At 35.4% G+C, this 21,854-nt stretch overlaps 1 protein-coding gene across 5 annotated transcripts in view; it reads right to left on the bottom strand.

Moving 5' to 3' along the window:
- Nucleotides 1–21,854, bottom strand: part of ZMYND8 (zinc finger MYND-type containing 8) — a 105,005-nt gene that overhangs the window by 42,978 nt on the left and 40,173 nt on the right. For all 5 annotated transcript variants that reach the window (XM_081323902.1, XM_081323901.1, XM_081323904.1 and 2 more), the window contains 2 exons: nucleotides 18,865–18,935; nucleotides 8,738–8,886 (listed from right to left, as the gene is read on the bottom strand). In XM_081323902.1, the coding sequence (XP_081180028.1) occupies nucleotides 8,738–8,886; nucleotides 18,865–18,935 (220 nt within the window). The remainder of the gene's footprint in view (nucleotides 1–8,737; nucleotides 8,887–18,864; nucleotides 18,936–21,854) is intronic.

The following is a 21,854-nucleotide window of genomic DNA, read 5'->3' as shown; positions in this document are numbered from 1 at the left end:
GGTTCCATGGGCTCAAACTATGCGTGACATAGGACCCACCACCTCCATTTATTTTGTTACAAAGCTAGAGTCCAACATTGAACAAATATGACCGACTTTGCATAGCATATTCTTCACAGTGACACTTTAGATGAAACTCAGTATTGTTCCCTCCGCAGAGCAACCAAGTCACCCAAATACAGCCACTGGGCAACAAGGGCAGAGAAATAGTTATATTTCACCACCCCAACTGCCACAAGGTAGGTCCTAATAATGGCTCTGGTTCATGTGCAGCATATAGTTTATTATTATTTTCAAGTTAGTCTGACACATATCGTCTTCTACCCAAAAACAAATGAAAGTCATAAAATTAATACAGAATAAGCAGTAGGTGGAAGGAATATCCACGAAGGAAAGAAAAAGTGGGAAATTAGGCAGAAATGAGGTCAGGAAAATAACAAGAAAGGAAAGAAAAGGAAAGAGAATAAATAATGCTATTTAAGCATTAGGAAAAGGATTACATTTACCAAACAGCTTATCTGAAGCATCAACTAATCTCCCCAGCTAATCTTCCAATGCATCCATACTTTTCCATAGCCATTTGCACCATTTGGTCATTTCTTTCTTATCTGTGCTTTCAACTATGTAAATCTCCTCCAAGTGTATTAAAACCATTTTAAGAAAAAAAATCTTTCTTGTACATGCTGTATACTGATAGACATAGCCCAAATATCTGGCTAATAACCTCTTTAATTTCTTTCATCTTATAAATTATCCAATCAAATAAATAGGGTTATTATTATTCTGCTCACTTTGAGAATTTTATTACTATATTAAATTATTCTGCTGCAGTACTACTGAGATTCTGTTCTTAACTTGGAACTACCAGTACAGTTTATACCAGATACCTAAAATTTAATTAAAGAATTGCTTTACCCATGATAATCCGAACAGTTAACAGCAATTAAGTGGTTGGAATGTAAAAGTTCAAAAAAAAAACCACTCTTAACCACAAGCAATATTTTTACTGTCATTAAAGGAAATCAAGTTCCATCCACAATACGCAGTAACTTATATTTGGAGGTTTTCTTTAAATGATTATGAATTTGTTGCAGAGAAATCCTAAAGCTGCTTGAAGATTAATTGTGAAGAGTTTTCAAGGAAAAATATCCCTCAAATTTTTTAAACTAGATAACAGATATCAGAATCAATGGGGACATAATTGGATCACTGTTCAAAAATATGGTGTTGGATACTTTTTATTTTGCTAAGATAATCACTCTAAACAAGCTCTTGGATGATCTAACTGCTATTAATTGCCAATGGTAGCCTTGCATTCATAGTCACTAATGAATACTCACAAGAGATTTAAAATTCTGGACCTCAGAATTTCATAGAAATAGCAGGCTTTGCACTGGCATCCAATAAGACTCCATTTCAAGTCCATAACTTCTTTATGGCTTAGCTCTTCCAGTACTTTCAGGACTGCCTTTTCAAAGTGCAATCTAATTAATCCATTATGGTCATTATGTGAGCAGTTGCTCAGTCTCTCATTTTCAGTAGCATTTATGGCCATTTGCAGCATATTGGGGTCATGTGACTGTGCTTTACATTTTTGCCAAAAATTGTTTTTTTGGGGAAAAAAGCCCCACGGTGAACAATTGGTTTGCTTAATGACTGGACATTTGCTTAACAACCGTCACAAAAAAGGGGCGTCAGTCACATGATGACCTGTTTTACAATCATCACAACTTATGATCATAATGGGCAGGTTCCATTATGGTCGTAAGTTGAGGACTACCTGAATTACTTTTTAAAGGATAGTAACCTTACACTCACATATCAGGTGGACAAATTATCTTAAGTCACAGAATTATGCAAAACTTTTAATTTGATATGCTGTTTTATTTTCCTATTGTTCCCCCACTCCATAACAAATTGCTATATTAAACTAATTCTTTTTTAATGTAAAAGTTGCCCAAAGACTGGACAGTTGGTAAAGCTATTTGAATTTGAGTGAGGATATATTCCAACCTCCCACTATCATTTCATTAGCACATGAAATTCCTTTTACATATATATATATATGTAAATCATATACAAGCAGAAAATGTACACATTAAGATTAATAATGCTTTTAGGAAATAATACAATAAAATATAATCCTAGCAAAAATAATCTTTAGACTGTCATTATTTTTATCATATGGCATTCCAAAATATGGTAGAACTTCTAAAAACGTACTCTGAAATAACTAGCAATAGTGGAGAATAGAAAACTGATAAAACTTTGATAGAAGCCTTGATCAAGCAGCAGTAAAATAAAATGGTCCAATTTTATTCCAATTAAAAGAAACTCCTAATTAGTCTTTAGAGGGTTCCTCATTCACATTATCTTCAGCAAAATTAAAAGATCACACCTGAGATTTGACATATTCAGCTTTTCAAGTAAGAAAACAAGATAGAAACAGTATCCAACATCTCTTACATACTTCCAGTCTTTTTAACGCAATGTAATCATCTAATAAATTGCATGATTGTTTAAATTGCTACAATCCCAATACCTAAAATTATATTGGATTAAGTTTAAAATGAACCTTGGGAAATCTGTTCAACATTACTATTGTTTTATGTTTCATCTCAAAATAAATGACTATATTAGCCACTGGAAGTAGGCAGATGTTATCTTCATTGAAAGATGTATCAGATGTGGACATTGTAACTGATATCTTTAAGTTACCTTTCTATATGCTTTAGGGACTGCCACTGAAAAGTGTCCAGAAATTTCAGCTGATGCAAAATCCAGCAGCCAGAGAGTTAAGTAAAACATGTTATTGAGATATTATCTGCTCATACAAAGAATCATATTGGCTTAAAAAATACTTCTGGGTGCAATTCAGATAGTAATCTTGATTACCTTTAAGCATTCAATCAGTGCTGCTAGTGCCTGTAACATGGCCAACTTGTTTTTTTTTTAAATCTTTTTTTTAAAAAGTCTCTTGTATCTCCTGCCAATTTTTTAAGTTTATCTAATGGAAATAAGAGGGCACCTTTTTAACTGTGAAAAATTCAATCTGAAGATGACTATAAATAAAACTGACAAAGAGATATTTTTTTTCAAATGTATGGTACCATACAGAGTATCATGTAAGGAGTTGCAATCGTTGGACTTCAAAAATGCTGTAAAGCTATAATATGATGAAAAATGTAACTAAAGTATAGACCCCAAAAATATTATGCAAAAAGGTTGCAATGTTCCAGACAAGCTTAGAAAGAGAAATAAAAATAAATAAGGACAAGATGACACAATAGTGTAGACTTATGAGTTGGGTAGTTAAAAGACTGAAACATTTTTCCTTTTTTTTGTAATATTAAAATTTGAGAACTAATGAAGATAAATGTGACAGATAACAGGTAGTATTAATCTGACTAGGTTAATGTCATTATTTATTTAATAAATTTATATGTCCACCCATCTTACAAACATGATTCTAGGGAACTAACAAAGTAGAATAAAAAGCAAGAAAAATATTGGAAACAACATAAATAAAATAGCTGAGAATTATCATGACATCACACTTTCAGTGTAACAATGACCAAGAAACGGGTTCAGCCATACTATTAGGGTTCCAGGCTTGATGGCAAAACCAGGTTTTTAATTCCCTGTGAAAAGCCAGCAGGATTGGGGCTAGTCTAATCTCTGGGGGAATAAAATCCCACCTCGTCCCACTTCATCGTGCCCTTCCCACATGTCCTTAGATTTTAAAGGTTGAATTTATTTATATTTTAATGTATATTTGTAAACATATTTTAATGACTGTAATCCACCCTTATTGTAAGGTGGGCAACCAATAAATTTTAGGAATAAATAAAAAATACCTCTTACTGGATCTAACTGGATGGGTAGACACCATCAGGAAGAGACAATCTCAAGTAGGTAGGTCCCGTAAATTATTTTTAGTTTTCCTTGTTGTTTTGCATAGCTTTCAAATGCTATGGGCATGATTCATAAAGACTAGCATATAAATATTGCATAAACAATAGTTACCCGACATTAGTGGACAATGGAGACTTCCCATGGCAAATTTTAACTTTATACTACAAGTTGCAATTATTATATGCTGCTCCTTCCATGACACTCTTTTTAAAAATATCAGTAATAGTGTACTATGAAGAACTAATTCATCATATTCCGGCACATATGAAAACACCAGCTCCTTTGGTAAGTCTATAATGTTGGGAAGGCTGGAAGGAGTCACCTTTGGCCAGATGGGTGGCATACAAGTTTGATAAATAAATAAAGGAAAGAGAAGAGGACAATGATCAGCAGCAAGATGGTTGGCACTCAATTACAGTGATAATGAGTGTATTGTTAGAAGGACCCGAAGAGTCAACTTGGGGACAGTTTGTTCTGGAGCCTATGGAGTCACTAAAAATCAATACCAATTTGATGGTACACAATTAAGCAGAGAATTAAGAGTCGTTTGATTTCCAAATGTACCCAAAAGTTTTTCCCAGAAAATCCCAATTTGCTGTGAAATAAAGTATATGGCATCTACCATTCTTTAGTTCATATGGTGCACACTTTGGGCAAAGGTTGAGGTATTCTTTGGTGAAAAGTTGAGGGGCACTAATACTTTTGGCTGTACCTGAACCTCACCATATATGGATCCACATACAAAACCAGATGGGCAAAGCATCACTGTAACAGTTAGGTTTCATGGTGGGGACACTGTTGCTTGTTTCAGAGCAGAAACAGCATCACTAGTACATCCAGGGCTTGACAGCTGGCAGGGGAAGGAACATTTTGCATTTCTCAGGATTGGGATATTTTTCAGATTTTCTGAGGACACATCAAAGAAATAAAGTGGACCTGTGCAGAGAACTGGATTTGAAAAACAAAATATCTTTTGGTTCATGAATGTAAGTACAAGTACCACCTGTTGGAAATATCTTAAGCCAAATGTGCATTTACCAGGGATTGCATACTACGTTTTGGAGGGCAGGCACCAAACTTAGGAAAAGATGCAGATGTGTTATGGTGTTCTCAAGAAGTGACGTATAATGTACCAAACATATTCTATCCTCTGAAGCCAGGTATCTGTATAGTTCTAGAATGAAAGAGCCCTTGAGTCCACCTGATCCTATAACAGTTTATTTGTTGATCCACAGCCTTAAAAATTATAGATGATCCAACAATGGTGCTCAATTTTTCTACTAGGGCACCAAGTAACTAGTTCAGCTCTCTTGCCCAATATTTTAATATTAGTTTAATATTAGTTCTACTATAACAAGTAACATATGCAGCTTCAGAATGGCTTTATTAATTCATTCAGAATAAAATACTACCCTTAGCTGATTGGATTGCAAAAATGTAAAAATCTTGATCTGAGTTTAAATTAAAAATCTATACTTGCATTTTTGCAAAATCATTGATCATTTTTATTGTCCAGCAATGACCCTGAGGCTAACCAAAATGAATATTGCACATACATTCTTGATAGTTATTGCTAATGTGTGTTGAAGTATAGTGAACTACGAACATATTGAACTTTTGTATTACGGTACTTTATTTTGTACACTATCTAGATCATTAGAGTGATAACTTTATTTAAAAAACTTACCATATGCAATAGCATTCCTCCTAAAATCCACACAGATCCAATCTTAATATAACTACCTCCTAAAGTCCACACAGATCCAATCTTAATATAACTACCTAACTTTTTCAGCAGAACCAGGGGCAGGGTAATTTGTGATCTCCCCCCAGGTTCTGATATTGATTTTAGCCAACTTGTTTTATAAGTTGCAAAATTGCTGTGTTAACTCTAATGTGGGCTAATATTTTTACTGTTATTGTCAGACTGTTTTAATTTCTATTAACTTAATTTTAATGCTTTTAAGGAGGATTTAAAAATCCAATTCATTCAATGAAGCAGTCTCCTTAGTAGTGATAGCCAAGAGCTGATGCTGAAAACGGCAAAAGGGCTGTTTTAAAATTTTATTAATAAAGCTACTATGTTTCCCCAAAAGTAAGGCCTACACCAACAATAAACCCTAGCTTAATTTTTGGGGGCGGGCCTAATATAAACCCTATCCCAAAACTAAGCCCTAGTTTTAGAGCGAGGCACAAACCTAAAAATCAAGCTAGGGCGCGGGTGGGGGTGTGGAGCTGCCCCACCCGCCCCACACCCACTTACCTTGCAGTCAGGCCTCTCCTTGCCGGCCCTCTTCTTCTTCTGAGGCTCTTCTGCAGCCAGGCCTGCATTTCTCAGTCACAGGGCTTTCCGGAAGGCCTGTGCAGCCAAGAACCGAGCTATGGATTCAATCCATAGCTCAGTTCTGCAAGGCCTCAGCAGCTGAGCACCAAGCTATGGATTGAATCCATAGCTCAGTACTCGGCTACTTAGGCCTTCTGGAAAGACCTGACTGCAAAATGCAGGCCCGAATGAATGCATTCATTCATTCTGGTCCAGAAGAAGTGGACCAGCTGGGTGGGGCTGTTGGTGCCAGAGGTGAGGAAATGCCTACTCTAAAAATAAGACCTGGTGCCTCTTTTGGAGGCAATAATAATAACAACAACAACAACACCCGGTCTTATTTTTGGGGAAACATGGTAGATGGCAGATAGATTTAAGATTTTATAATTGTACAGTATTTTCATTTTGATTATAAATTTTTCATGGTATGTACTAGCTTTGTTCCTTTTATATATTTTTAACTGCTGCTTAATTCTAATATATTTATTTTTATTGTGGTTGGTTTGTGCCATGGTGATTGTACACATTGTAAATAAACCCGTTACATTCCTGTCTGTTGCCTAGTTTCTATGGCAACTGAGACAGTTTGAAAGTCAAAGAAATAAGCATTTTAGCATGCTTTAGCATCATGCTAGATCATGAACCATATATAACAATTGCAATATTCATATGACACACTAGCAATTCATACATAATTTATGTATAACATATATTTTTGGACTAAGTCTCCTCATATCTTGCTATTGATTATATTTATGAAAACTGAAGTTCTTCAAGATTTAAAGGACATCACATTCCCCAGCCTTGTTTTATGACATAGCAATTGAAGTGATAGAGCACAAACTGTTCTAATAATTAAGTTAAATATAAACCAGTGGTGAATATATTACTATACACATAAACATTGCTTAATAAACCTGATTTTTATAAATCAACTTTATAAAGCAATTTTTATCAACGCAATACAGTTATTACTATGGAAATTCCATTCCATTATTCTGAAAATTCTGTTCTACTGTTTTCTTTCAACTTAAATAATTAACAATTTAGAATAGGATAATGCAGAACTCTGTCCAAGGTTGACTGATTAGCCTGGAACTACGTATTTAGCTGAGTAAATAACAATTGTCAGCAATTCTAATATCTCACTGAATCCCCTTGCTAAGCTTATTAACAAAGTAACTTTGTTATATACTGAATGCATTATTATAAATATAAAATTTACTAAAAGAGCACTGTAGAACATTACTACAGATATTAACCAAATATATGCTAATCTTTAGATTAAGATATATTTCTTCAAATGATGGTTAGATTTTACATTTTACAGTTTTAGATTTTACTTCTACACGTTTGCCATAAATCATACTGCTCCAGAACTGCCCAGATCTTGCCTACAGAAAAGTCTCTTGGTAGAGCATCCTTGAAGGTGACTGCTCTCTTAGACTATATGGCATGAAAGCTTTGATAGGGGGAATCTGGCCATTAGTTCTGAGAATTCTAAGTTGAATAATAATTAAGGCTCATTTTGCAGGGGAGATGGGTAGCATAATAATTTAATAAATTAAAGCAGGTACAAAGAGAAATAGCAATATGGGCTTCTCTCTTTAGGAAGTTGGAGCCTTGGCCTGCTTCACTGTTTTTTGAATCTGGCTTTCTGCTATATACTACCTACTAGAACTGTTTTTGGTTTACTGACTTATGATAGGAATCAGAGGGACAAAAAAGATCCTGGGCAGCTACTAGTCCAAAATGGATGTGATGGAGCATACTTCTGAATGATGAACAAGAGTAGTAACAATAGCGCTTAGACTAACGTACCACTTCACAGTGCTTTGTAGCCGGCTCTAAGCGATTTACAGAGTCAGCATATTGCCCCCAACAGTCTGAGTCATTTTACCAATCTCGCAAGGATGAAAGGCTGAGTCAACTTTGAGCCGGTGAGAATCAAACTGCTGGCAGTCAGCAGAATTAGTTTGCAATACTGCATTCTAACCACTGCACCACCACGGCTCTTCAATTAATGTTTGGCAGATTTTACATTTAAAGGAGGAACCCTATCCAGATATCTTGCTTTAGGGTTTTCAGAGTCCAGCTGACACTCAGGAAGCAGAATTATTGGACAGATAAGTCTATAGTTTGATCCAGAAGGTTCTTATAATGCAATTTGTTTGTTCTGCTGCTGAGTTGTTCTCTGTCCCTCTCTCTATTCTATCTATTTATGTAGGTGTGTGTGTGTGTGTGTGTGTGTGTGTGTGTCTACTCCATCTATATGTGTGTGTTTGTGTATATACTGTATGTATTTACTTATTTTTGCAAAATTTACTTATTTTTACAAAAAAAAATCTTAGTTGAATGAAAAATTAGAAATCAAGAAGCAACTTTGCTCTTACACATTACTGTCAAAGACATACTAGAGCATTTAGATACTATCACAATTTCATTTACAACATTGCTGTTCAACATACAACATTGCTACATAGTCACGACTTCTATTACCTGTTCTTTATTATTGCTGTTCAATAAGCCAGGTTTCTTTTTCTTTTTAATTGGGCTTGTTGATGAATCTTCAGGGGAATGACCATTAGAAGAGTGTGGTGGACTTGGAAACTTCCTTTTTTGAGCTGTACGTTCAGCAGAGCCAGGATCTTTTTAAAAAGATTAAAGAATTACAACACTGAAAAATTATAGGATATTATTACACTTGCACTTTTTAGTAATGGACACAACAGCATTTACTTTTGGAAATTTAAAAGTGAAATGGATTTTAAAAATGGTTTTAATTAAGAATCTGTATGTCATTTTTCCAAACAGAAATCTTGTGCCAAAAAATCCGTACATAAATTAATAGCAAACTAGTGATATCTAAAAATACATCCAACTCAGTAGAATATATTTGTCAAAGACCCATTAGCAGAAGCAACAAAAATAAAATGAATTAAACACCATGGTGCAACATATACATAAAATGTTAAAATTAAGCTTAAAAGGCCAGAGAAAGGTTAAAAAGTAATCCTAGAACTGAATTGACATCTGAATAAATGCTCTGAGAAGGATATTCCAAAGCAGAGCGCTCATGGAGTTTTCATTTTCACGTTCAGATTTAACTTTATTTGTAATGTGAAAAACATTGTTTCCCTAATATACTGCATCCAAATGTAGCAAAAAAAAAAACCTGGGTAAAAATTTACCTCTCCATTTTATCTATTATCCAGCTGTAATTAAGAAGCCAAGAAAAATTAGAAAAAATATGAAACTGAAGTTAAGAGTAGAGTTATATTACTTTAAAGTTCTATACAGTTTCCAATAACAGTATGGGCCTAGTGAAGGGGATATATAAAATCCAGCATCACTGTTAAACACAACTGTGAAAAATCAATAGCTTAAAATAAGTTGTGTTTTTTTAAAGCATTTTAGTTCTGCCACTGATATAAAAGCAAGTGCTCTAGAAAGGTTCTACTGCCAATATAAAGCATGCCCAGAAATCTTAAATTAATTTTAAGGTTACATATTCACATGCAAATTTTTCAGTAGTGTGTGTATGTCAGTTATCACATCAACTCACATCATATCTATGTTTATGTTAATCATAAAATATATCTGCTGACTCTTTCCCCAACTAGTATGGCTAGCCAACAATCAGTGCTGACTTAAACTGTTGCTTAAATTCAAGATACATGAACTATACAGCCAAAATTAAACAGAGATTGTATGAAACAGGCTGGTTTAAAGCTACATTCATTGGTCAACTGAGATCAGGAAAGGTGTACCTCCTAAGTTGGATGAGAGTAAGCCTTATGTGAACAAGCAATAGCAGTATAAAAGCCATAGCAATTGGGGACGAGTCAGAAGCATAAACAGGCACATGCCTTGTTTAAGTATAAACATGATATATAAAAGTACCAAAACACCTAACATCAGCTTCTATTTTAATTAAATAGCTAAGAGCAGTTTCACAACACTAAAATAACTTAAAAACACTAAACAAAACACAGTAACTTCATGAAACTTTATTAATGCAGGTAAATTATTAGAATTCTGATACTGTCCAGTGTAATAATTCTTCATCTAGAATGTTTCCTCAAAATACTCCTCATAATATTCCATTTTAAATTATTATTCCCACATCGTGGTGTTCCTAGACCAGGGGTAGGCAACCTTGGCTCTTTTGTGACTCGTGGACTTCAACTCCCAGAATTCCTGAGCCAGCATGGTTCAGTTTGGAAACCTCTCCCTTTCCCCTCAGCATTGCTGGCTCAGGAATTCTGGGAGTTGAAGTCCACGAGTCATAAAAGAGCCAAGGTTGCCTACCCCTGTCCTAGACAATTAGTTTTATTACTACGAACAAAGATTAATGACCAGCAACCCTTCATCTGTAAATTTAAGAGTTGCAAAAACTACATACAAATCTTTACTCTTTGCCCAATTTAAAATTGTAAACAATTAGGCCAGCGGGCCTCTTGTGGAACTGGAACAACAAGTTCTGAATCCTTTTCCATAAGTAAAAAAAAATGACTGGATTTTTTTTAGTTTATGTGTTTCTAAACCACAATATTCCCCAACACCTTATTATGTTAGTAACATGTGGAGTAATGTAAATACAGTAATCAAAATGCATTAAATGAATAATATGTATTTTTCATAATATGTATTTTTTTTTCAAACAGAAAAGAATACTGTGCTCTGGGAATTCAGTCCATATCCTGGACCAGCCCATTTGAAACATAACAAAATCCCACATGTGAAAGAGTTACAACCATTCCAAATAAATGAAATAATGTGGCTAAAAACAGATTTCTTGCCTATAAAAATCTGGATGGCCACTAAACGAAAAATCTAGCTACCGTATTTTCCGGCGTATAAGACAACTGGGCGTATAAGACGACCCCCTACATTTCCTGTTAAATTATAGGGTTTGGGCTATACTCGCCGTATAAGACTACCCCTCTTCCAACACACACCAAATAAAAATTAAAAAACATCTGATTTGATTTTAATATGGTAATTTTAATTCAAATGCTTGACATGCAGATACTTAGTAGGAAAACTGTCACTTATAAACATAAGGCTGTTTGTCATCAAACATGTAAACATAAAACAGTGCAAGTGGATTAAACTTAATAATAATAATAATAATTATTATTATTATTATTATTATTAATAATAATAATAATAATAATATATTATTATTATTATTATTATTATTAATAATAATAATAATAATAATAATAATAATAATAATAATAATAATAATAATAATAATAATGTTGGAAGGGACCTTGGAGGTCATCTAGTCCAACCCCCTGCTAAGGCAGGAAACCCTATACCATTTCAGACAAATGGCTGTCCAGTCTCTTCTTAAAAACTTCCAGTGTTGGAGCATTCACCACTTTGGGAGGCAGGTGGTTCCACTGGTTAATTGTTCTAACTGTCAGGAAGTTTCTCCTTAGTTCTAGGTTGCTTCTCTCCTTGACTAGTTTCCATCCATTGCTTCTTGTCCTGCTTTCAGGTGCTTTGGAGAATAGCTTGGCTCCCTCTTCTTTGTGGCAGCCCCTGAGATATTGGATCACTGCTGTCATGTTACCCCTCACCCTTCTCTTCGTTAAACTACACATACCCAATTCCAGCAACCGTTCCCTATTTTCCTAATTCACTTTTTCACTTTTCCTAATTCACTCTAAAGCTTTCCCTGCGCAGAGCCTTAAGTAACACCAGCTGCCTGCAATTAGTGCAGGTTCGCATCCCACCAGGCTCAAGGTTGACTCAGCCTTCCATCCTTCCGAGGTAGGTAAAATGAGGACCCAGATTGTTGGGGGCAATAAGCTGACTTTGTAATAATGCTGCTGGGGGGGGGGGAAAGCCCTAATAAGCAGGCATATACATAGAATGAAGGCTATTGCTAAGCACATTGATTTGTGCTTTAAATTGTAAGCCGCCCTGAGTCTTCGGAGAAGGGCGGGATATAAATGGGATTAAAAAAAAAGACCAAATGGGAGATCCGCTCCAGGTTTTCCAGCCAGCCCGCCCAGTTCCTGAGTCAAATATGTCCTTAGAGCTAAGCAGCTGCTCTGGCTGCGGCATTCCCCACCTGCCTTTCAAGTTGGGATAAATTACAGCTGCTCTTCAACTTTAGAAGGAAAGAAGCCCAGACCCCAGCCTGTAAAAAATCACAGACTGCAGCTTCTTCTCCAATTGGTCCCGCTTTCCCTGCGCAGACTAAATGGAAGATCCGCTCCAGGTTTTCCAGCCAGCTCTGTCCCTAAAGTACGACCCCTGACTTTTGAGAAGATTTTCATGGGTTAAAAAGTCATCTTATACGACGGAAAATACGGTAGTTGCTGCTGGTTAACAATTATTCCATTTTTTAAGAGTCCAGATGTGGTAGACTTCCTCTTAGTTTTCTGTCAACTAAAAAAATAATTTGCTCTGGATAGTATCTTAATTAAAAAGATTAAGAGGAGGGATAAACTGCATTCATCTGGCACATAAGACACAACCTGTTCAATCAATTACCTCTTCCATGGCAGAATATACAAAATAAATTCTAATTAGTCTACTAGGGCTACTTTAAAACAATGCTTTAAAGCAAAACTTCAATCTCTTAATTTGCTTGTTGTCCACCTAATCTTGAAGCCCTCAACTCTTTACATATGTAAGATTCAACTACAGATTACATTCCCTCCACCATGGCTGGTTTTTACAAACAAGTAAAAAGGAAAATAATAGCCGTTTCTTTCTGTTTGTGAAGAGGAATCAATTAGTAAAAGGAAAGAAAAACCTTGGAAACATACCAAAGACACCCGTCTCTGCCTGGCTGTCAGCATTCACATCTTGAATGAAATTGCCTTACATTATTTACAGTACACAGTGTAGCACAGAACAAAAAGTTATTCATGAATCCTACAGGCAGGATCAGAAAAGTAACTTTACATTTGAAGTGCAAAACAAAAACTGCAGCAGACAAAAAAAAACCTCATATAGGTTCAAGCATGCTCCTGTAGCAAAGTGCACCATGGCTTATATCAATTGTGCACAATAGCATGAATAGAGACTAAATACATACACATAAACACACAATTCTATGATTACTAACTTAACTAGCAAAGTAGTTTTTACATTTTTAAACACATTTTAAACACTCCACAAACGGCTAAAAAAATAATGTTGTACAATGACCATAAGGTAGATGTCCCCAACCTTGGCCACGTTATGACTTGTGGACTTCAACTCCCAGAATTCCTCAGCCAGCCATGCGGGTTGAGGAATTCTGGGAGTTCAAGTCCACAAGTCATAAAATGGCCAAAGTTGGGGACCCTGCCATAAGGAAAAACAAATGGCACCAAAGCCCAAACCTGCAAGAATCTACCCAATTCAAGCAAGCCATCAACACAGAAGGGGGGGGGAAAGGAAGATAAATTATTTTTAATTCGTTTTGATAATTGAATTATCATTTTATCTTTACTCACTAGTTAGATGAGTGGCTATAAAAATGTTTAATTTGAACTGACCAAAAGCAGGGCATAAAGGCTTCTGATTTCAAGATCCAGAGGTTCCTGACAATGTACAGAGCTTCTATTCCAAGTCCAATACCCAAAAAATGGACACCAGCCAGAAGGGGGGCAGGAGGGGTCTAGTTGGTGTCAAAAGTACTGGGATGAAATCCAGAGCATCCAGGAATTTATCAGTAAGATAGCACCCAAAATGAGAATGTTTGAGGCAGCAGTAAACATGGGAGGAATATAAAGAAGAGGAAGTGCTATGGCAAGACAAGACCCTGCATAGGACGTAACTTTGCAGATCACTGAGGTGGTTAACACTGAAAAATCTATCAGTGACTGAAAAGCACTGGGCAAAAAAATAACACTTGATTATAGCAGCACAATAACAGGCACTAAGAATTAGATCCATACAACAGGGATCTACCACGACAGAACCCGAGATGCAGATTGTGCAGAATACATGGAATACATGGTGGCAATGCGTAAGATGCAAGCAGGAACAATACAGACTGAATAGCAAAATCTAGGAGCCAGCATTGTATGTAAAAACATCAGCACAGTGTATGGACTAGACCAGGGGTAGGCAACCTTGGCTCTTTTATGACTCGTGGACTTCCAACTCCCAGAATCCTGCTGGCTCAGGAATTCTGGGAGTTGACCTCCATGAGTCATAAAAGAGCCAAGGTTGCCTACCCCTGGACTAGACCCTCCAAGTCCAGATGGGAGATTCCGCAGAAGGACATGGAGAATAAAAGGGTTAAGATCCTGAGGGACTTCCAGATCCAGGCAGATTTTGATCTATCAACCAGACACCGTGGTAATAAATCAGAAAACGACAGTGGTGATAATGTAAAAGTGTCAAGGGACAGCAACATCAGGAAGAAAAGAGTATAAGAAACTGAGAAGAATCAGAGAGGAACTAGAAAAGATGTGGAAAGTAAAGGCCTAAGCAGTCCTAGTCATGGTAGGAGCACTTGGGGCAACGGCTCCTACACTGGCAGAATGGCTTCAACTGGGATTCCTACATTCAGACATCCATAGCTTAGCTTTCTTACATTTCTCTTTTCATTTCTCTATATGTATTCATTAAGTCCACCTCTCAACTTTACCAATTCTTCTACACCTATTACATCCTCCTTCTCTCTTTTAATTACAGGGATGCAGGGTGTCTATTTTTTATTTATTTCATTATAATTTATGCTCTTTGATTCTATAATTTAGAAACTGAATGCAGGTGACCAAATATTGAGATTAAAAAAACTGCATATCAAGTTAGAAAATAACTGTAACCATGCAACTGGTTCTTAGCTATAGTTCTCCCTCCCACAATAATAATTATGGCCTACCTTACAGAGTTATTATTAAAACTTTATTGTTTGCCTAAGGCAGGGGTAGGCAACCTCGGCTCTTTTATGACTCATGGACTTCAACTCCCAGAATTCCTGAGCCAGCCAAGCTGGCTCAGGAATTCTGGGAGTTGAAGTCCATGAGTCATAAAAGAGCCGAGGTTGCCTATTCCTGGCCTAAGGGAATAGTTAGAGCAGCCATTTCGTTTCCATTTTTTAAAAATACAGTATTGCAACAATAAGCACATTTCATTATCTAACTAGCAGAAATCAACTCTTAAATCTTCTAATTTTCTATACACGGTATATAATGAACCACCAAAAGACTGAAAGTAAGTTATAATATGGATTACCGGTATGTTCTGCAATGCAGAACTTTGACTTTCAATCTAGGAAGAAAAACTAGCATAAGTTGAACCTCAATCACTACGAACAACTGAGGTAGATACCTTCTCTTCCTCAAATATAGAGATGAACCATATGCATTAAATCCATTAATATACTATCATGGTCATATGATTGTGATTTGCAACCTTCTGTGCCAGCTTCTAGCAAGCAAAGTCAATGGGAAAGTTGCTAGTTATCGTTACGCAAGGTTCTTCCTTAAGGACCCACACAGGACTGCAGTAACTGCAGTTAGCAGCATTTGTATTCTTTTGATTAATAAATGTCTGTTAACAACGGGAGTTTCTAATCATTAGCATCATTAAGGCTATTATACCTGTATTATAACCAAATAGAAGGCAGAAGAAAAGGAAAAAGCAGAAGAAACGAGAGCTGAATGTGAATAAATTCAAGAGAGGTTTTACGATATATTATTTCCAGATGGCAATCAAGAATTCTTAGATCATTGAATCAAGTTTAATAGTTAAGTAGTAAAGTTTCATAAAAACAGTAGATCTTAGAAGTTTTGTGGCAAAAAGCATAAAGTATAAATTGGATATAATTTAAGCAACAATAGAGAAAGTCAATGAGAAACAGGAAAAAAAAGAAGCTCAGACTGATAAAATTCAATCAGTGTAGTTCATACTATACACTAGGATTCAAGTGCAATTCAATAGCAATATTTATGAAACAGAGATTATACAGAACTTTAAAAAAAAACAAAAATAATCTGCAGTAAATACAGGAAATTGAAAACCAATGTGAACATGCTTAATAGTAGTTCTTCAAATATTTATCTGTCTGGGTTTTTTGTTTTTGTTTTTGCAGATATCCTTATACAAATGGTTCTATTAAATGGTTCTTCTGTGAGGAAGTCTGCAAACCATTCTGATAATCATGCTTTCTGGAATACTAAACATGTTAAAATGAAGCTGCCCTATCGACATAAAATAGTATAGCACAGCAAACATCAAGGACAATAGTATTTGACTTTTGGATAAAGAAACAGAACAATAAAACAATATTCTGAGTCAAAAATCTGTATTTTTAATTGTTTTATCTTAGTATCAGATTTTCTAAGCTGCCAGAGTTCTGTTGGAATAGATGATCATAATAAATGTAATGACACAACTGAATAAATGAATAGAGAGAAACTGATATCTAGATGCAATACCCAATGAAAGGCAGTATGGTTGTCACTTCAAGGACAGACTGTAAGTCACTTTTTCCAACCATCTTCAAACTTCAACAAATGGTCGTGAGTCAAGGTCTATTTTTAGATCCTTATTGGACAAAAGATTCAAAGTCTTCCAAACAGCAAAAAGCATTGATATGCAAAGCTTTGATAGTACTATAATGTACGCCCCAATTCCTATTAAAGATTTATCTATGGTTACAAAGCAATTTGCCAGCAGGTGGAGCCAAAACAGTCAACTGATGCACTTTATCCTCTTCATGAACTTCTTTTTCTTCCTATTAAGGGTAAAGCCAGAATTTTGAGAATGTGTTGGGTTTCCTTAAATAGTTCCTAAGTAAAATCCTGGCCACAGGGAAGAATAGAGAAGAATTTGCAAAAGTCGAAACTACTGTTGATGATATTACAATGGATGGTGCTGTAAATGGATTGACTCAGAAGACATGTAAGGCAATGTGCTTATTGATGAATGGTATTTCAAATTAGCCCTCAGTATGTAGAGGCATTTGCTAGTTCCAGTGCTGTTGAATATGACACATATGCTCTTAGGGTTCTTAAGTTGAAAGTTCTGTTATGACACACTACTCTGTAAAGTTCTGGAAATGAAGACACAAAAACGAAATATGTAGTTATCTAATGAAGGTAACTTATTTCTCCAATTTCATTTCTTGTGGAGAACAGCCTTTATAGTCATAAATTGCCAAAGTGTATGTCAAAGAGATGGATAACAGAACAAGAATTGTTCAAACAGAAATTTAACCCCTGTCCAGAAAACAATAATAACATTCAGACCACGTTTGCTTCATGAAGAGAATAAATGCTATTTCAACAGCAATAAAAAAGAACTGAAGAGAATTATGGTTAAGTCCTAGAAGCATACAATGTGAGATACTATTTTCTAGCATAACACGCTAAAACTTCTGCACATAAGAAAACATATGTCACAAAGAAGTGGGGAATTTTTCTGCATGACTTCAAGATAGAGAAATACATGACTTTGGCATTTCTGGTGATCTCCAGATGTATTAGACTACAATCACCAACATTCTTAGTAAGCATAATGGGAGTTATAATACAAAACACGAGAAGGCAATAGGTTTACAGAGGTTAAGCTAAGACGGGGGGGAAAGGAACTATAGCAAGAGAATTGTTATAGCAAAACATGACCTGACCAAAAGCAAAGATGTACAATGAGAAATAATATACAAAATATTGTGAATTAGTATGTTTGTGAACCATAGTTAATGGTATATATCTAGTCAAATGTGCCTTAAGTATTAGTGTGTTTCAGGAAATTAGTACAGATAGTTCTCAACTTACAACCACAATTGAGCCCAAGATTTCTGTTGCTAAGTGAAACAAGTGTTAAGTGAGTTTTGCCCTGCCTTAGTTGTTAAGAGAATCATTGCAGTTGATAAGTTAGTACTTGGTTGTTAAATGAATCTGGCTTCCCCACTGACTGTGCTTGTTAGAAGATCACAAACGGTGATCACATGAGCTTGGGACACAGCAACAGTCATAAATATGAACCAGTTATCAAGCATCTGAATTTTGATCACTGATCATGGGGATGCTGCAAAGATCATAACTGTAAAAAATGGTCATAAGTCAATTTTTCAGTGCCGTTCTAACTTTGAACAGTCACTAAATGAATTGTTTGTAAGTCAAAGACTACCTGTATAAGGAAAGGCAAAATAAAACTTTTAAAAATACAGCAATAGCAATCACACTTAGACTTATATATATATTGCTCCACAGTGCTTTACCGCACTCTCTGAGCGGTTTACAAATGCCAGCATATTCCCTCCAACAATTTAGGTCCTCATTTTACTGACCTCAGAAGAACGGATTTGAGTCAACTTGAGCCGGTCAGGATCAAACTTGTGGCTGTGGATAGAGTTAATTACAATACTGCATTCTAACCACTGTGCCACCACGGCTTTTCAAATTTGCCTTATTAACTTTCAGTAAAATAATATACAAAATAAGCTCATTACATATTCAGACTGAATTATTTACAAGAGCAAAGGAAAAACTAATTAACTATATAGATGTTATTAAGCAATACTCAAGTTTTTTATTGGCATCGAAAGCCTCAAGGAATAAAAGAATTATTAGCTGATAGTTGTAAGAAATAGGGACAAAACTGTTTTTATCCTTAGAACAAGTAGAAATGTATGTTTAAAATATGTTTTTACACACCTTTGGATCGAGTGGAGATATCCATCCCTTCCACTACGTCCTGCTCTGCTTTTATTTCTTCTTCAGCCAAGCTGTAAGAGTACAGAGATTTTGATGTTCACATATTTATATTGATTACAGTTTAGAAATGAAAAAGACAAAACAATAAGTACTGTAACATGATCTAGCTTTCCTTGTGTTGCTTTCAGTGATGTTATGATTTATAAGTATGAATAGCCTGATAAACATGTCTAATTCCCAATACATATTGGCTACCATTATCATAACTCTAGGAGAGATGATGAGGTCAATGCTATCACTGTGCTGATAACATCAAAATCTATTTGTTGTAAAATTTTCAGGAAATAGTCTATCTCCTTTGAATAATTAAATATTAAATTGCATAATGGATAATACATCGAAGCTGAAATCAGATGATATGCATGTGCTCATTTATAAGGGCAGAATTCCAGAGAAATTATAATGTTGCCCATACCCATGCGTGCTGGATGTCTTTGGGATAGTTATTCTATGTCAACCAGCCTACTGCACAGGATTATTGTGGGGAAAACAGAAGGAGGAAGCATTATATATGTCATGTTGAGCTATATAAAATAAGAGGCAGAAAATAAATTCAAATCCCATTAATGTATACTTAAAGCTTGCCTATTTCGTGCCAACATATGTTCTTTTACACTTGCTCATATTAAACTCTATTTGCCATTCTGAAACACATTTACCCAGTCAGAAAGTATCTTTTGGAGCTTTTCAATTTAGTTTTACTATCTTGAACATCAAAAAACACGGTCACTTTATCATTCAGCCCAAACTCTAGATAATTGTTATATAATTCAAGAACACCATTGAAATTCTGTGGTTACTTCTTTCAATATTTAAATTTACACAAAAGTACTGCCCAAAGATATTTAAATTTAGAATCAAAGATTTACCATCAGCTTATCAGGTATTAGGAGCCAAGGACTTGACAGCACAAGGAAACAATAGCCAATGATTTAATAGCAGCCATCGACACCAAGTCAACAACTAAAAAGCCACACACAATCAGGCACCACATAAATACAACACATAAAATAGCTCAAAGCAGCGAGAGGTTCTCTGAGGATGGGCTTCAGTGTGAGTCTGAAAGCAACTAAACCTCTGGACACAGTGACTGACCCAGATTGGATCCTGCAACATTATCCTGGGACATGTATATTTTCCTTCATTTATTAGAATCATAGAATTCTAGTACTGGAAGGAGCCATTTAGGCCAACAAGTTCAAACCCTTGATTGGTACAAGAATTCAAATTAAAACATCCTATTCTAAATTAAAGACAGAGGTTTTAATGTAAGGGGTTAGTTAGATCACTCATCTGAATAGTTAATATCAAATTATTACTGCTGCAAAACTTTTCCTAACATTCAGTCAGAATCTGTCTTCCTGTAACTTAAATTCTGTGTGTCCTGCATTATGGAATGAAAAAAAAACCTTACTATGTGACATCCTTTCAGCTATTTGATGACCATCATACCCTCCAAATCATCTGTCTTTTTGAAGGTTAAACACACTCAGCTCATTCAGTTGCATTTCACACTTGATTTCAAGTCCCTTGATAATATTCATTGCCCTTTTGTGAACTTTTTTAACATCTCATACGTATAAAGAACAAGATACAATATTTGAGCTGGGGTCTAACAAAAACCTAGCATAATAGAATAATTTGCAATAGTGGTGAATATCTGTAGCTCGGGTGTAGGATGAGGGTGAAGGCTCATTGTCTGAGCTTGTGGGTTGGTTCCCAAAAGTTTCATTACCAGGATAGCTAACTCCACTGAAGATGTTACCTAGCCTGGTAACGAAATTTTCAGAAACCAATCCACAAGCTCGGAAAATGAACCTTCACCCTCATAATAAAATAATTATTTCCTATGGAAATTACAGTTTCCATGATACAGTCTAAAACCACCAGGTTCAGGTGGCTCTCACTCTGATGATGTTCCAGAAGTCTTTAAAATGTAGCTCTTAGGACAGGGTGGCTATGGAGCCACTATGAACCGTGTTTTATGGTATATGGACTGGTATATGATTATTAATTATTGATTTCTGTTTTTAATATAACCTGCCCAGTCTTGTTCTAAAATCAGGTGGCCTCAAAATTCAATAAATAATAACGATAACAGCAACAACTTTATTTTCTTGGAGCCAATCACATTGCTGGTTTTAAATAAGCTTTTACAGATACAATTATCAAGTCAGGTTTCCCCTTCTTATAGCTTAAGAATTTGATTTTTTTGCATCCTTAAGCAAATTTTGCACCGACATTTTAAAATTCATTGTTACTTGCAAAATTATCAAGATCATTTTGAAATTTGCTTAGGATATTGGCTATCCCTCTCAAATTAGATCTTCTGCAAGTCTGAAAATTATTTTCTCTGCCTCCTAATAAAAATATTTAACAACAGAGCACCAGGAACTGTTCCTTGCAGTACACTAATTAGTATATCTTGGTGATGACCTTTGAGAAGCACTTTTTGAGTACTGTTTCAGAGCCAGTTATTTTTCCGCTCATTCCAACCAGTCCACAATTCAGCACCTTGCTAATCAGCATGTCATGAGGCGTTTTTTCAAAACATTTCACTGAATTTTTGGAATTGGCAAGATTTTTCTTGACAAACCCAGGATGTGTTCTGTCTGTGTTATTAACAAATTGTTTTTATGGTGCTTACAAATTGATTTCTTAAGATTTGAAGCTTCACAGGTATCGATGTCAGACTGACAGCTCTGTTACTTGCTGGATCTTCCTTTACCCCTTTTTTTTGAAGACAGAGAGAACATCATCTCTCCTCCAGTCATCTGGAGTCATCCATTCATCTACACTATCTATTGTGTAAAAATCCATAAATCTAAATTGAAAAACAAATAAAAAAGAAATTTTCATCTTTAGCAACCTGCCTTCCAGATCAATAGTTTAAACTTAACAAAATAGCTAGAAATATCAAGTATTAATTG

The sequence above is a fragment of the Vipera berus genome (assembly GCF_964194415.1).
Source record: "Vipera berus genome assembly, chromosome: 3".
Taxonomy (NCBI): Eukaryota; Metazoa; Chordata; class Lepidosauria; order Squamata; family Viperidae; genus Vipera; species Vipera berus.
The sequence above is the reverse complement of the archived record's forward strand: the minus strand, read 5'-3'. Positions and strand labels throughout refer to the sequence as shown.